At 52.5% G+C, this 15,213-nt stretch overlaps 1 protein-coding gene across 2 annotated transcripts; it reads right to left on the bottom strand.

Moving 5' to 3' along the window:
- Nucleotides 1–396: 396 nt before the first annotated feature.
- LOC122382662 (pyruvate dehydrogenase (acetyl-transferring) kinase, mitochondrial-like) lies at nucleotides 397–13,529 on the bottom strand. 2 transcript variants are annotated; one of them, XM_043368302.1, is made up of 10 exons: nucleotides 13,261–13,521; nucleotides 12,507–12,717; nucleotides 11,662–11,846; nucleotides 11,056–11,223; nucleotides 8,972–9,013; nucleotides 7,419–7,591; nucleotides 3,954–4,065; nucleotides 2,666–2,775; nucleotides 2,140–2,293; nucleotides 397–2,090 (listed from the first exon to the last, which is right to left on the bottom strand). In XM_043368302.1, the coding sequence occupies exons 1-10, from the start codon at nucleotides 13,358–13,360 to the stop codon at nucleotides 2,074–2,076; spliced, it is 1,272 nt and encodes a 423-aa protein (XP_043224237.1). In that variant the 5' UTR covers nucleotides 13,361–13,521; the 3' UTR covers nucleotides 397–2,073. The 2 variants fall into 2 exon arrangements, with proteins under 2 accessions (XP_043224237.1, XP_043224238.1); XM_043368303.1 differs by having other exon boundaries at nucleotides 397–2,293; nucleotides 13,261–13,529.
- Nucleotides 13,530–15,213: the final 1,684 nt, after the last annotated feature.

Genomic DNA, 15,213 nt, shown 5'->3' with positions numbered 1-15,213 from the left:
AACAACCGGTGGAGCGGTGAGGACGAAATCCCTTTGATCTACATTTCCTCCGAGATGACCGTCTAAGCGGCAGAGCGGGCTGTTCCAACTTCCAACGGGACACTCCTACCTCACCGGGACGGTTTCTGCCGCTGCTGCGCTTCGTTGGTGGTCCGCGCAGTCCATCCAATGTCTGCGCTATATCCCATCAGCATATAGCTCTGTGATGGCTTGTTCCGGCCAAGTTTGATCCCTACAACAGAAGCAAGCCACTCCCAGCGAGTAACGGACCTTCGTCCGCACCTCGGAACCGCAGTCGGGACAGCGCGGAGATTCAAGTTTCCGAGACAATTCAGCTCAATGTGTGGTTTAATCCAGACTCGTAATTCGGTCACACCGCGAGTTAAAATGCCTTACCAGCACACAAACCCACATTTATTCTAGAATATCTCACTCGCATTTATAGGAAGACGCCCTAACCCCCGACACAGTTTTCTCGCCGAACGGCCAGCCTCTCAGCTGGAAGACGTCACACAACCAAAACACCGCTACTGGTAGGTGGTAACAATCGACTGAGGACCGGCCTTCACCTGCAGAACCGGTACATTTTCACAAACTCATCCCCATAGGGTGCTAGTAGTCTACCTCGCTCGGCTGGGACAGCGGCTATGTATACGGGGTGGGTCACCATGTACATCTGGCTTACTAAAACAATATATGCTAACATTGCACGCTCATAGGTCACTAAAATCACGCCAAAGTTTCATGATACTCTGCACAAACTTAATACCCCGTACTTTCTTTAAAAGCGGCCGTCTTCGATATCCACGGTTGAAAATATACCATCATGTGCCAATAGTGCTCTGATACGAGGCTACAGAATCAACATCGCATGGCCCAACGATACTTATTTTGCGTGTGTTCTTGGTGCGTTCCAAAAGAGCTTCGATCACTGACAGCGATAAACGAACGCTTCCGACCCAACTTTTCCGCCACCCCTGACTCTAAGGTCATAGTCACAGGTTCAACTCACACAGCCTCCATAAAAATACAAGTGCGGCAATCATCCATTGAAAACAAACGGAAATCGGAGAATTTACGAAGGGACGAAGATGTCATGATTGGATTCCTAGTAGGTACGTAATTCAGATGTACAACGAAAGCCATGGTGCATGACGACACAGCCAGGTGAACACTGAGAGCGTCCGACCGCATTCGGAGGCGCGGCCATTTCACTGAGTGTGGCAACTTGGTGGCATCCGAAAGTTTGTGTGTTGAGGGCACCGTTATCCACCGTACTGACCATCGTGAAGGCTAAACTACGATAGAATCTATATATGGCACAAGAAACCAACAGCATTGGCAACCTGTTTGTACTGAGTGCTAACAAAGGTATAGAGCTCTGGAAGTGCGCGAATAAAATCATACTACGCTGGTGCACAGACAACAGACACTTGTACTCCAGCCACACCGGGGCGCCGCCGTAGGCTGGCACACCCTGCCTGCACCGGCGATCGGTGGCAGTCTCTGCAGAGACATGGCACAGAGGGCGGGAGCGCAGGACTCGATCCCCGCCGGCCCGACCTGTTAGAGCAGCCGGCTACCTGGTCAGCCGCCGTCAGCCGGCGGCTGAGCCCCGGGCGGTCCTGACTGTGCACCAGCCTCCTCTGACCGGTGTTCGGGCCGCTGCCCACAGCGAGGGCGGCCCTCGAGCTTCTGCGATCGCCTACCTACAGCGAGGGCGGCCCTCGGGCTACTGACCGGTATCCACAGCGACGGAAAATCTCGGGCGACTGCGGTCGGTGCCCTCCCCGGTCTGCTGCCCACTCAAGGGAAGTACCCCGGGCTACTGCGACCGGTGTCCTGGTCCAGAGGAGGACTCCGGGCTACGGTGACCGATGTCCTGGTCCGTGGGCGGACCCCGGGCTACGGTGACCGGTGTCCTGGTCCGTGGGCGGACCCCGGGCTGCGGTGACCGGTGTCCTGGTCTGTGGGCGGACCCCGGGCTACGGTGACCGGTGTCCTGGTCCGTGGGCGGACCCCGGGCTACTGTGACCGGTGTCCTCTCCACTGCCTACAGTACGGGCGGCGACGTCATGGCCTGCCGGCCGGCCGCCGCGGCCCGTCGTCAACAGCGTGCAGTGCCGGCCGGAGGCGCCGCCGCCCAGGTGCTCAGGTTGCGGCCGCCGGCGCTGCCCGTGTTGGCGCCCAGCACGTGAGACGACCAGTCAGGGGCACGCAGCGCGCTCTGGTAGTGGCGCTCGCACGACTTGTTGAACACAGGCAGCACCTCGTTGGCATCCTTGGCCAGCGCCTGTGAGCGGAGGGCAAATACCGGTCACCAACAGGCATACAAAGGCGCACCGGGCGGGGTCTGTCGATATCAGACAAACAAGGGTAGCGCGGGAGGGGTTACTGCCGCCGCGGACCCGTCACGGCTGCAGCGGCTAGTTTACCAGCCATGCAATATGGCGCAAACACGCCCCCAGTCCATCAATAAACAGCATTCCGCCAAGTCACCGTTCCACGAACCAACGTGACACATTTTCCAAGAGCTCGGCAAACACCCCTGTCGTTCCTGACGTGTCAGTACAAGCACAATCAATACAGACCCCGCTCCACAGCTGCCTCGCATCCCTCCAATATCGCCCAGCCCACACGGCGGGAGCGGGCGCTGCCAGCGTACCTTCAGGTAGATGATGGCGTCTGTGCCGTATCCCTCGCACGAGTTGACGATCAGGTCACCCTGGAAGTAGCGTGCGTACAGTCGGGAGAGCGGCAGGCCGTATCCGTACCCTGGAGAGTAGCGGGCACATGACCGTCAACAACAGAAGAACAGCCTCCAGTCACGTACAGCTAGACAAGACGCAGATGCAATTGTAAAAAAAAAAACGACAGCATAACTAAACATAAGTAGAACAAAAAGTAGCATAACCAAACAAAACTAAAACAAAGTAGCTAAGGACTAGATCATTGATGAATCTATGAAATAACGGCGCACGACTATTAAATAAGATACGATGAACATCGATTCTTGCATGCGTTTTGAAATTCGTTTCTCTCTAAACTCGTTTGGCTTCAATGTTGAATAAATTTCCCATATTTGAAGTACGCACGCCATCTTTTCAATATAAAAAGTACATTTATTGCGAGCATGAGTTATGGATAGTTTGCATCACCATTGCATAAAGATAGGCATCAGCATATACCTATATAGTAAATCTATATAGATATAGATATATAGTGGTCTATGGTCTGTATTTGTCATCCGTTCAGATAACGTTTTTTGATAGCTCAGATCGACCTGTGAGAGCAATGGTTGCTGGGGGCGCCCAAAGATTCACATTAAGCCATTAACCACGCTTCAATGAATGCTTAGAACGCTGCAGAATTCGAACTAAATGCACCCGGAGACAGTTTCGCGACATTCTTCATCCGTCAACATGACGCTGAACAAAAATAAAAAACCAAATGATTCCACATATCCTCATGACTATTTCCAGACGTCCCGCATCCGGCTGCCTAGCAACGGGCACACCGTGTTGACATTAGGTCTGTCCACCCGGCCGCGGGGGAGGGGAATAGTTGGCACGGTCGACAGCGGCCTTCTGTAATCCACACAGAGCGGCCGCAACTGGGGAGCGGCAGACAGCTAGGAATGGATAGCAGCTGGGGGCGGGCAGCTGGCAGCTGGCAGCTAGGGACAGATAGCAGGCACCTGGGGATGGGCAACTGTCAGCTAGGGACGGGCAGCTGGCAGCTTACAAAAAGGGCCGTGTAACTGACAGCCGGCGGAGGGCAGCTGGCAGATGGGGGAGAAGTTCACACCGATTGACAGCAGGGGAGGGAAGAGAGGCCAGAGGGTTTGGGTCGGGTCGGGTCAGCCGTCAGGTCACGTTAGGTCAGGTCGGATCGGGATGGGCTGGGTCTCGTCCAGTCGCGTCGGTGATGGTCTAGCTCACAAGAACACCCACCTGCTAGCGGAGCGGCGTCACCCGAGGCCGACGGCTTGGGCGCCGTCGAGTACAGATAGTGGAAGAGCATGTCGCTGACGCTGCGGGGCACGCCGCCACCGCGGTCCGAGATCTGCCGGTCACACAGGGAGGACGGTCAGCGGTCAGCGGTCACCGCGCCGGTCAGCGGTCAGCGGTCACGAGTCAGTTGTCGCAGGTCAGCGGTCACCGGTCACCGCGCCGGTCAGCGGTCACGAGTCAGTTGTCGCCGGTCAGCGTTCACCGGTCACCGCGCCGGTCAGCGGTCAGTTGTCAGCACTCGGTGGTCAGCGATCAGTTGTCAGCGCTCGGCGGTGAGCGGTCATCGATGAGCGACCAGTGATACGATTCGAACAGCAGGTGGCGATGAATACCAATAAACACGTCACTCAGTTCATAGAGCCGGGCGGCACACTGAGTGCTCCGCTCGTACCCAGACTCAGTGGTGACATCAGCCGTCACCGTAAAAACACCAGTCGCCGCGGGGTAATGCCGGCGGTGGTCTTATGTTGGTACCGATCTCAGTACTGTGCCAGACGGTCCAAACGACGGACCGCCGACGCGGGCTGGTGGCCCGCTGACTCTATCGTAAATTGTAAAATAATACGGAGCCGGCTAACATAGCAATGACATCAAATCTTCATCCGTTCGGCTATTAAAAAAAAAAATGGTTTAACTTCAAACTAAGACTAGGGTAGATAAGTAGGGTAGATACTGTTGAGAGGATGGGAACTACTGCGGTCAGTTACCAGCCAGCACGGGTGCCGACGGGGGGAGGGGAAGGGGGTACGTCGGAGGCGGTCCGCTGGCAGTACGCCGTCGGCCCCGCTATCGGCGCCGCCCAGCCTCCGTCCATCACCGCCCGCCGGTGGTTTTCCACACCGCCGGCCGGGGTCCGCGCGTCGGCTGCGGCCCGTCGATAGGGGCGGCCAACGCGACTATGTTCCCCACCCCCGCCCAGTCGGGAAACTGGGGAGTCACCGGGCTGACGTAAGACCGGGATAACAGGAGGGGCGGGGTGACGTATGGGTCAAAGGAGTCGGTCTCTGGCTGGCCGGCCGGCCAGTAAAGGTTCGCCGATCGATCGGCAATGTCACCTTGAGCCGGTGCCGGCACTGTTGACGCCGCCAGGACGCGTGCACGTGAGACGCATTGGCGACCGGTAGCGGACGCGCCCCCCACTGACGACGCCCGCCCTCCCACGTGGTTGTGGCCCGGGGATATTTATACCGGCGCCGCGCGCTCTCTGGCACAGGCGCCGGACGGATTCCGCCCGGGAGTTTCCACTGTCAGCAGACTCGGCCGCTGCGGGGGACTGGACCATTGAGGAGGCGTGGTTCGTCGGTGGGTGGGGGACCGGAGGAGACCGGTCGGCACCGGCTGTCGGGCGACCTGCCACCCGTCCCCAGCCGCGACCGACGGCGCCGAGCTTCTACTAGTCACACTTGCTGGGCGACGAGCGGCTACTGCGGATAGGAGATCCTCACACCCCAGCAGTGCCGCCACCGCCCGCATGTATTTGTCGTCCCGCCCGCTCTAAGCCCCGCCGTATCGGTATCGGCGAGTGGCAGCAGCCCATCTGCAGACGTTGTTGACAGCGTCAACAGACAGTCGGACAGTGGCGACAGACGGCCGGCGGTCCGGTCCGCGAGTCCGTTGCACACGGCACCAGTGCCGACACCGTGGGCACGAACCGGCCGTAACCGGTGCGGGAGTGGGGGGGGGGGGGGGGTCGGCCCGTACGGACCGGCCGACATCTGAGCAGCACCGCCCGCAGTTACCAAGGAGCGCTCCCGTCCGGATCGAGCCGGCTCAGCGACGCAAAAAAAACCGCATCAATCGACACTTCACTAAGCCGTAAATTCACCAATGAACATAAAAAAATATGAAAGGGATTTTATTGTCATGGTAATTTGGCAAAATATTCGTCTATACCTACTTTCAGTCGGTACTGAGTTTAGCGTGATTGGGTCACGCTAGGTCATCCACTATCGGACAAATGACTTCCTGACAAGCTTGTCATAGCCAGATCTAGCGTGCTCATTTTACGTCCGAGGAAAGGACATTCGTGCCAGCCAAATTGCCAGCCATCGGCGGCGGCCGCTGACGTCATATCTGCACGGGCCGTGGCGCTGCTCGATATTAATTACACGGGAACGCATCGACTGGAACAGCCGGATGACCAATTAGTCCAAAACAGCGAATATACCTAACCTAGCCATTGAACGTCGATTCCAACTGCTACTTACATCGACAAAGGCTGGACGGCCGAACGGTACTGTAGTACCTGTCCACTGGAAGTGGAACGGTTTGACGCCGTTGGACGGTTTGCTGACCGGACATACACGAAACTTCAAGAAAGTGCGACAGGTATAATAAACCCACATTCATGATATGGAAAAACAAATTTAGTCGACCTAGTTCAGGAGCATTTATATTCGGAGTCTGTTCCAGAGGTCACACAACAATCACACTGTTCTGGTTCCAATTTTGCGATTTTAGGCACGTGCCTAAATGGCGTGGCACGTACTTGCGGAACCCTGTCGGCGATTGAGTCTTATCAACGATACGTTATTAGTAAGCAGCGCTAAGCTGGTAAGCTGGTAAGCAAGAAAAGTATTCCGACTCGGTAAACAATGACGTGTGCAAATGTCGAGTGGGTCGATAAATTGACACTCCCCCCCCCCCTCCTCCCCCATAAACACAAGCCGTCAGCTTGTACTGTATAAGCTCTATCCTGGTGTATAGCATGTCTTCCACAACCATGCCGTGTCTGTAGTGAATGTCGCCCACCGGCGGGTGCCATTAGGAACGGTACACAGGCACCAGATAAACCAAACTGCAGACAGTAGCACCCGCGATAAGGCCCTCTCCAGCCCGCATAATGCACAATGCACGGGCCTTGGCAGCGGGACTTACGTTTCTAAACAGCGCTCCTATCTCTCCGCCAGACCAGACAGCAGCTTGAACTGAGCTTGACGGTGAGGTGAGGTCCTGTCCGTACTGACTTTGATGGTGAGATCCTGTCCTAGGTACTGACTAGAGATGTCAATCGGATACCAACTTTTTGGTATACCGATACCAAACCGATACCAACTTTGTATTTGGTATTTCAATCGTAATGTGTTTGGTATTTTGTTGGTATGATGAACCCTCACTAATGTATAAGAGGCTAATAAATTGGTAAAAAGTTGGTATTTCCCTCAGTTTCCCAAGCTGGTTTGGTTTCGGTATTTTCCCGTGGTTCTGGTTAATATTTGGTTTGGTATCGGTATTCCGATTTTCCGTAATTGACATCACTAGTACTGACCTTGACGGTGAGGTGACTGTACGGTTCTCCCGTACTGACCTTTATAAGGTATTGGGCCCGTACACTGAGCTTGATGGTGAGGGCCTGTCCGTACTGACCTTGACGGTGAGGTGACTGTGCGGTTCTCCCGTACTGACCTTGATGGTGAGGTCCTCCTTGCCGTTGACCACCAGCAGCTGGATGGCCGGAAAGTCGGAGGTGTCCGGGTAGTGTTCGACCACGGCGCGCATCGAGTTCTTCAGCAGCTCGAACAGGATGTGGTACAGGTGCGACGGCACGTACACCAGCGTGATGGGCGACTGCACGCCGCCTGCAGACACACGGACACACAGACACGCGCGCCGTTAGCTCGCGAACAGACGGACAGACACACGCCGAGCCGAGCCGCCGGCCAGCTCACGTACACGGGATGATTGACAGATAAGAAGCGGGCCTCACAATGGTACTGATACAAACGCAGGTTCACATCACCTTGAATCGTAGGTTACGTCACAATTCCATCCTTTTACCACTAGTTAGCGTCGGTTTTTTGGAGTGTTCCTACTTTTTTATTTGTATAGGCACACTCGCAATCAGAAATTGCGGAATCTTGCAATTAGTACGCGTTAGTAAAGAAAAATTAGAATTTGTGTGTTTGGGCACCAGAGCAAGTATGTATCAAATCACATATTCTCAGTAGGGCAGCCATGCTTGTATTGTCCATCAATTTCAAAATTCAAAGTTCGTACCATACCCAGAAAAAATACATGAGCCTTGACCTTTTGACGTAATAGCCTAAATCACACCGAAGAACGCTGTTGTGTATTCGGTTTTGCTCCCGGGCGCCCCGTGGCGTTGATCGGTCGATCCACCGTTCCCGACCTCTCCTGGGGTACGGCGAGGGCGTCCGACCGTCACCGCCACCGTCTCCCGGCCGGTGTTTACACATTTCCCACATAGCGGCTGGCGGCGGCCCCGGCCGCGCGTGTCAGGGGCCGCGCTGAGCCAGTGTTGTAAACAGGGCGGGTCATGGCCCCTGGTCGGACCTAACGGTCGCTGACCGAGCGAGACGCGCTGTTTTTGCTTTCAGCGTTGATACAGTCAAATTTACACGGTAATGTTCTGAAGGGTATCGAAGAAAACTACATCTTTGCGACGGGCTAATAGCACACATACTGGCATCAATACTATTTTATAAACACTGGACACGGACACAACCATCGAATAAACAGAGACCCGGATTATGTGCCGCAGCATAGCTAGCTATGCAATATGCACCATGGACGAACATGTACAATTAATAGGTAATTGATGATAGGTACTGTCTGGTACTACTGTGCGAATTTTCCCGAGAGCAAAGGGCCTATGAAATATCAGTAGAGCCATATATACCAGACGCCAAGGTAAACACACCATCAAGGGTGTGAAGGATGTGCTTATACTCAAGAGGTACTTTACTGGCACCCCGGCACTTTACCGATCCCACAAAGGCACAGAGGCGCCGGCGGCCGGCCATCGTGCCGGGTACAACGCACGAAGTCGCTCGGGGGGAGGGGGCACCGACCCATCCGCTATAAACACACACACACAGGCGGCGCCACACAGCGGTCTCCGTCCCGGTGCGTGGACACCGCCGGGTCAGGGGCGCCGTCCGCGGCCGCTGGTGACCTCCGGCCGGGCGCCCGGCGCCCTCCCAGATTACGGTACTCACCGTCGCTGTCGCTGCTGCTGCCGGCGTCCGGGGCCACCATGGCTGGCTCACATGGAACGGCGGGGTCGGCCCGGTCAGTGGTGCGCGCCGCGCCCGACATGCTACACACCCAGGCGCGGAGTCACGGCCGGCGGCAAACACTCACACAGCGACAGCCATATTCTATCCTAAACTGGGTAACTTTAGTGGCGGGCTACGTCACAGCAACGGCGTATGTCACCCGAAATGCAGGTAAAAGGTCCAAACAAAACATAAAACGTCAGTTTCAATCAATTGTCTTTTGGCAAAGACCATTAAATTAACTTGGCGAAGTGTTAAGTCATGCCCATCAAATGCGCCATTCATTTGCCTTTGCCAAAGTAAATTTAGCCCCGGTTTCTATTTGCCAGTGTTTCATTCTAAGCACAAACATTCTAATGTGACTCGACCGGGGTTGACTCCAAAGTCCACACATCAAGATGCTTTACAGTTTGTGTGGAAGATACACATGCAGCTCGGGTTTTAAAGCGGGTCTGATGAGCAAGGTAATGTAATGCAACGTGATCTTACATTGAACCAACCGCATTTTTAGGCACGAAATAAATTAAAAACCCGTATTAAAAAACAATGATCAATATTATCATTAAAAGCATCAAAAGGTTTGAATTTGTTTCACATTATATTTGATTGGCCCATGACTGAGCAATGGAGACCTTCGGTCGGCTTGGTCGTTGGACGTAGGAATATCCACACGGAAGTAGGGTCGGTACTAAAACAGTGAATAGTTGATTATATTATTCAATGAAAATAGCATCTGTCACGGTGTCAGCCCGTTATACAACAGCACAGCCTGAACCAGTTATTGTACAGTGTACACACACTCCACAAGGACTGAATCAACATCGAGATACACAGCGAGCTACTGCTGCAGCGGGCGTGTCATCAGCAGTATTCGGAGAACATGGGATTTTACTGGTCCGGTGAAACCCAAACACACATCCACCGTGCACTGCCGGTCGGATCGAACGGCGAGAAAAACACCGGTACATACATGCCAGCGGAGCAAAACCACCGGGACACTGAGCATAGGCGGCGGAACGGGGGGGGGGGGCACCGGGGCACCGTGCCACCTTTGATTTTGCCATTTTAACATTAACCCTATGGGCGTTGCATGGAAAGAATGGGACCAAAAGCCGGCAGTGCCCCCCCCCCCCTCAATTGAAGGTGTTCCGCTCAAGGGGAAAAATTGAAGGTGTTCCGCCGCTACTGACACTGACCAGTAAAGTAATCTTACCGGGGACACAGGCGGCGAGATAAAGCCGCCGGGAACACAATATAGGCGGCGAGATAAGCCAACGGGAACACAGGCGGCGAGATAAAGCCGCCGGGACACAATATAGGCGGCGAGATAAGCCGACGGGAACACAGGCCGGCGAAATAAACCCACGGGGACACAGGCGACGAGATAAAACCACCGGGACACAAAGACCGACATAAGAAACTCATAAGAAGGCAACACAAACCTATCGGGACACGGAGGCCAGCCGCATGCAGCTGCAGCAGGCACCGGCAGCTCCATCGACACGGGAAACTAGCGCCGGGAGGATACTGGATACCTACCACGGTGCGGTGGTTCGTTTGGGGCAGCAATCGCCGAGGGAACTGTTTGCATTCACTAATACTATATTTCTAATCTGACATTTAGATACTGACCTGACTCTGTCGTGCAGTATATGACCAAATATCTTAGCATGGCGGTTGAGCTAACACTACCTTTTCCTCGCAACTTTTAAAAGTTCCGGATGAAGCGTGACCGCTGACCTGGTACCTAGACCTGTAATGGGCCGATAATGTGACCTCACCTGCAACCGACAAGAGTGTGACCCGGCCTGTGTCCCAGTAACTGTAAGCCAGATCGGATAGTCTCGTGACCTGACGTGATCTGTCCGGCGCCCCACTCACCGTTGACCTGTGTGATCTGTCCGGCGCTCCACTCACCGTTGACCTGTGTGATCTGTCCGGCGCCCACTGACCGTTGACCTGTGCGATCTGTCCGGCGCCCCACTGACCGTTGACCTGTGTGATCTGTCCGGCGCCCCACTCACCGTTGACCTGTGTGATCTCGATCTCGGGCGAGGCCAGGTAGTACCGGTCGCAGAGGAAGCGCGCGTTGGCAGCAGCGTCCTCGATCACGTGCACCACGTTACAGAAGGGGTCGATGCAGCCCACCTGACCGACGCCGGCCTCTTTGCGCTGTTTCCCGAACAGCAGCGCTGCCGAGCACACGGCGCGTGACACGGTCAGACCGGCGGCCCGCGGCTGACTAAATTCAGCCCGCAAAATCTGCATGTTACATTGATCTGAACAAGCGACAACGACGCAAGTTCAAATCAGGGAATGCCGAACAGCCCTACATCGCCGACAGCACACGCAACTAACAGCCGATGACGGCAATGGGGCGTGATATCCAGCTTTAAATCCGTCCCGTCCTCTCCTACGGATCGACAAACTATTTTGGGAACTAAATGTTAGCATTGATTCCTAGCCAGATGAGCCAGCCCAGCCCGAAGACTCGCTGAATAGTGAATATGGACGACCGGAGAGCGATGACAAGCGAAAGTGTCATCGCTCATGAAGGTAGTAAGGAGAAGAAGAGGGAATGGGAAAGATAAAGGAGAAGGGATAGACCGAGGGAATTTCCCCCCACTCACTGTGCTGGTTGATGAGCATGCGTATGCTGATGCGGCTCATGTAGAAGCGGTCGAGGAAGTACTGGATGTTGTTCTCGGTCGAGGTGTCCAGCTTGACGCTCTGTTTCATCTCGATGACACCCTCGGCCATGGTCTGCACTACGCTGCTGTGCCGGTTGCGGATCGTGATCAGCGTCTCGCAGAAACTGCCGGCGCGGGGCGGGAAGTGACGTCAGCGGATTGGCACGGTGCCACAGACCACACGTTTATCTCGGGATCCGGGAACCCCGGGAGATGTCATGTTCCATTATGGTATAGTAGGCACCAATGGCAATGAGAGCTACGACAAGCCAAATGTCGCCAAAGTGTCGGTCGCCAAATGACAAGATCTTGCGCTAATCGCACGGATAAATTTAAGAAGTTTTTGTTTGTTTGTTTTGTTTTAATCTTTTTGCTATGTCATAAAAATGGTCTGGGGCCAGGCCAAATAAAAGATAGCTCTAATGTTCTATATTCGAACACAGTTGGGCAGGGCACAGAAAGGAAAAAGGAAATGGTCGCCCTGGATGATGGATCACCATCTGCTGTAACAATTGAAATTAGGATGCTAATTTTCTCCCACACCTATAAAGCTAGGATCTCTGAATTAACCTGTATTCTGTCAAAGATGATGATATAGTCAGATGCATGCCTCATAACCTGAATTGAATATAGCTGGCTGCTTCCAGAAACGCATGCTCATACATCGAGACACCTCACCCACCCATTCTTATTGATTCATTATCATCAAATTTGTTGTCAAAATACTAAATACCAACAACAGACTATCCCGACATGCCCCAAATTTGGGGACAGGCCCCACTCACTCTCTGAGAACGCTGTCGGTGGGCGGGCCGGTCTCCTCAAAGCGGAGGATGTCATTGAAGCTCTGCATGTACCACTCACACACCGTACGGCATGATGGCTGTGTGAGCAGACTCTCGGGCAGCAGCTGGATCTCACGCATGATATTAGCCAGCCGCACCGGCACCTCCTGACGAAGAAATATGAAACTCTGCTGCTCTGATGCAGCCTTACCTGGAAAGATTCCAAAGCATGCCATGTGTGAAAAATTAAAGCACTTGAAAGTTTTAATAGGTTATGGATGGTTAGAATGCTTAAACTAGCCTGGACTAAGTGCACGTGGACGTGCACTATGCAGATGCCAAATTATGAGCAAATAAAAACACACAAATGCTCAAATCATGTACTTTAAGTCACAGACAGAATATATAACAAGGTGCAGCCTTTCCCTGTAACCACAAGCCTCCACTGTGTTGCAGGGCAATTGTGTCAAAATGGAAGGAAGCAAGCATTCTCCTCACAGTTCTGAAACAGGGACAGATTTTATTTTATTATTTTGCTTTAATGATATTCATTTTAACACAAATTATTTTTGCATATCCTTATTACGTATTTTACCACTGTAAATAGCTGAATGCAAGGATTGATCCACCTAATGAATACAACACACCGATACCATAGGCATCTACAATATACAAACAAAATAACTGAGGCTGGATATTGCAAGTTTCAGGGAACTTGAACCCAAGTCATCAAAAATTACTTATGAAAACTCACCAAAGTCAATAAACTGTTTTATGGACAAAGGAGATGGATTGAATCCAGAGTAATATTCCAACATCTTGTTCACGCTTCGCAAGCATCTTGAAAGCCTCATGGCTGCTCCTAAGGACAAAATTGCAAAATTTTGACACTTCAGCGACCTCCAAAGGCTTAAGTTAATAAAACACTGAACTACAATGGCATCATACTTCAATATCGCAATTTACATTCGCAAACCACCACCACACACCACACACCTCCGCGGCATAAACGAGAATGAGAAATGAAAATGAAAACAGTTGATGACCTTGAATTCGATGTTCGTGAAACTGCAGTGGTATTCGTTTTCGCTCTTTATAATACTGATAAACTTGTAAAAGTGGAAATTTTGCATTTTCTGTCCCATGATCCATTGAACTTGGGTCATCAGTACAGGATCAGGACATGAACAACCGGACCCTTTGGTTTTCTACATAAGCTACGGCTGAAGGGGGGAAATACGACCCACTCGCCGTTTCGCCCCTGATGGAGCTAGAGCATCTAAGAAAAACGAGCGTGTGCACCGTTACGAGACGCTGAGACCGGTACCCCATTTTAAGGTCTCAGGTCAACCGGTGACCTCTTAGGTCTTAGGTCAGGTCAATGACCCAAGGGACGGGTTCAGTTTTGCATAAATATCTTCGCAAAAAAACGGTCGCAGAGCCGCGACTTTGGCATCATCGTGTTCGCCTTGATCAGGCGCGTCGAATGGTAGGTATGCTTTTTTTATTTTACTTAGCTATATCTAAAACCAAAAGTTTTGCATCGATTTCATTCAAACTTGCAGAGAACATGCGACCATCAACTACCAGGGTCGACAGAGAAAGCAAAAATTATCCGACCATTGCAACCCAACGTTCCATTTGATGCGACACGCGGTAAGCGGCAATCGACAGTAGGTGTGTCAAAAATAATGTAGACAATGCATCAGTTTTCAGTCACTTTCTAGATCAGGTCAAAGATCATGTCAGAGGTCATCAAATGTCAAATTTTGCCGATTTCAAGCATTTTCGAAAAACCGGTGCACCGTGCATAGCTCGAAAACCAAAAAAGCTACAGCGCGTGAAAAAGCGCATTCGATAGGCCTTTAAACGTTTTTTTTGGCTGTGACCTCAGATTTGACCTCAGGTCAACGGTTCAGCCTCGAGGGCAAAAACTAAAAATAACCGTTTCTTGCGATGTTGTAATAACTTTTGCCTCTAGAGAGTCACGACATTACTTTTGCCAGCATTGTATTCCTCTCGTCGAGACGCGTCGAATGACCTATAAGCTGACCTTGAAAGGTCCTTTGGAAAATTTGACCTCAGGTCATGAGGCCATGACCTGACCGGAAAAGTTCGTTTTGCATCAGCATATCAGTCGATCCGTATGGTCGAGCTGAGCACATCTGATGTGTTTTCACCGCTCTAATACGTCTCTATCAAAAGTTAAGTGTTAGGAACTGCTGGGGACCTTTCATGACCTGAGATGACCTCAGGGGCACAAAGAGAGGTCACGGATGTAATTTTTCGATTCAATTTGTCATATTCATCTATAAAGCGATGAATTCGTGATTGTTAAGAGCGACGTTCGTCCAAAAGAGGTACATTTCAATTGTCTCCCATTGACTCATAAAAGAGGTCGCAAAATTGACCTGACCTTAACCCTCGCCCGTATTGGTGTTTTTCCAGCCGCGAACGTATAAGGGGGGGGGGGGTCCGTTGGACCCCCTTGCCGTTTCGCCCCTGATCGAGCTAGAGCTTCGCGGAAAAACGAGCGTGTTGCCCGTGACGAGAGAAAGTCGATGATACCCAATTTTAAGGTCCTAGGTCATTGGTTGACCTTGCAGGTCAGGTCAATGACCCAAAAGTCGGGAAAATCGGGACCTGTTAGAACATCGCAAAGTGTGGCTGCTATGGGGTTTTTCGGGTTGCTGATCACAAATAACAT

This window comes from Amphibalanus amphitrite, unplaced genomic scaffold (assembly GCF_019059575.1).
Source record: "Amphibalanus amphitrite isolate SeventyFive unplaced genomic scaffold, NRLGWU_Aamphi_draft 000144F_arrow, whole genome shotgun sequence".
Lineage (NCBI taxonomy): Eukaryota > Metazoa > Arthropoda > Thecostraca > Balanomorpha > Balanidae > Amphibalanus > Amphibalanus amphitrite.
Note: the sequence above shows the minus strand (reverse complement) of the source record. Positions and strands in the feature narration are given on the sequence as shown.

What these genes read in the sequence shown, in the direction of transcription:
- LOC122382662 (XM_043368303.1), bottom strand. Translation starts at nt 13,360, where the DNA reads ATGAGGCTTTCAAGATGCTTGCGAAGCGTGAACAAGATGTTGGAATAT. An exon ending in AAAACAGTTTATTGACTTTG is followed by an intron (nt 12,718 to 13,260) that starts GTGAGTTTTCAT and finishes GAATCTTTCCAG; the next exon opens with GTAAGGCTGCATCAGAGCAG. An exon ending in CAGCAGCAGCGACAGCGACG is followed by an intron (nt 7,592 to 8,971) that starts GTGAGTACCGTA and finishes GTGTGTCTGCAG; the next exon opens with GCGGCGTGCAGTCGCCCATC.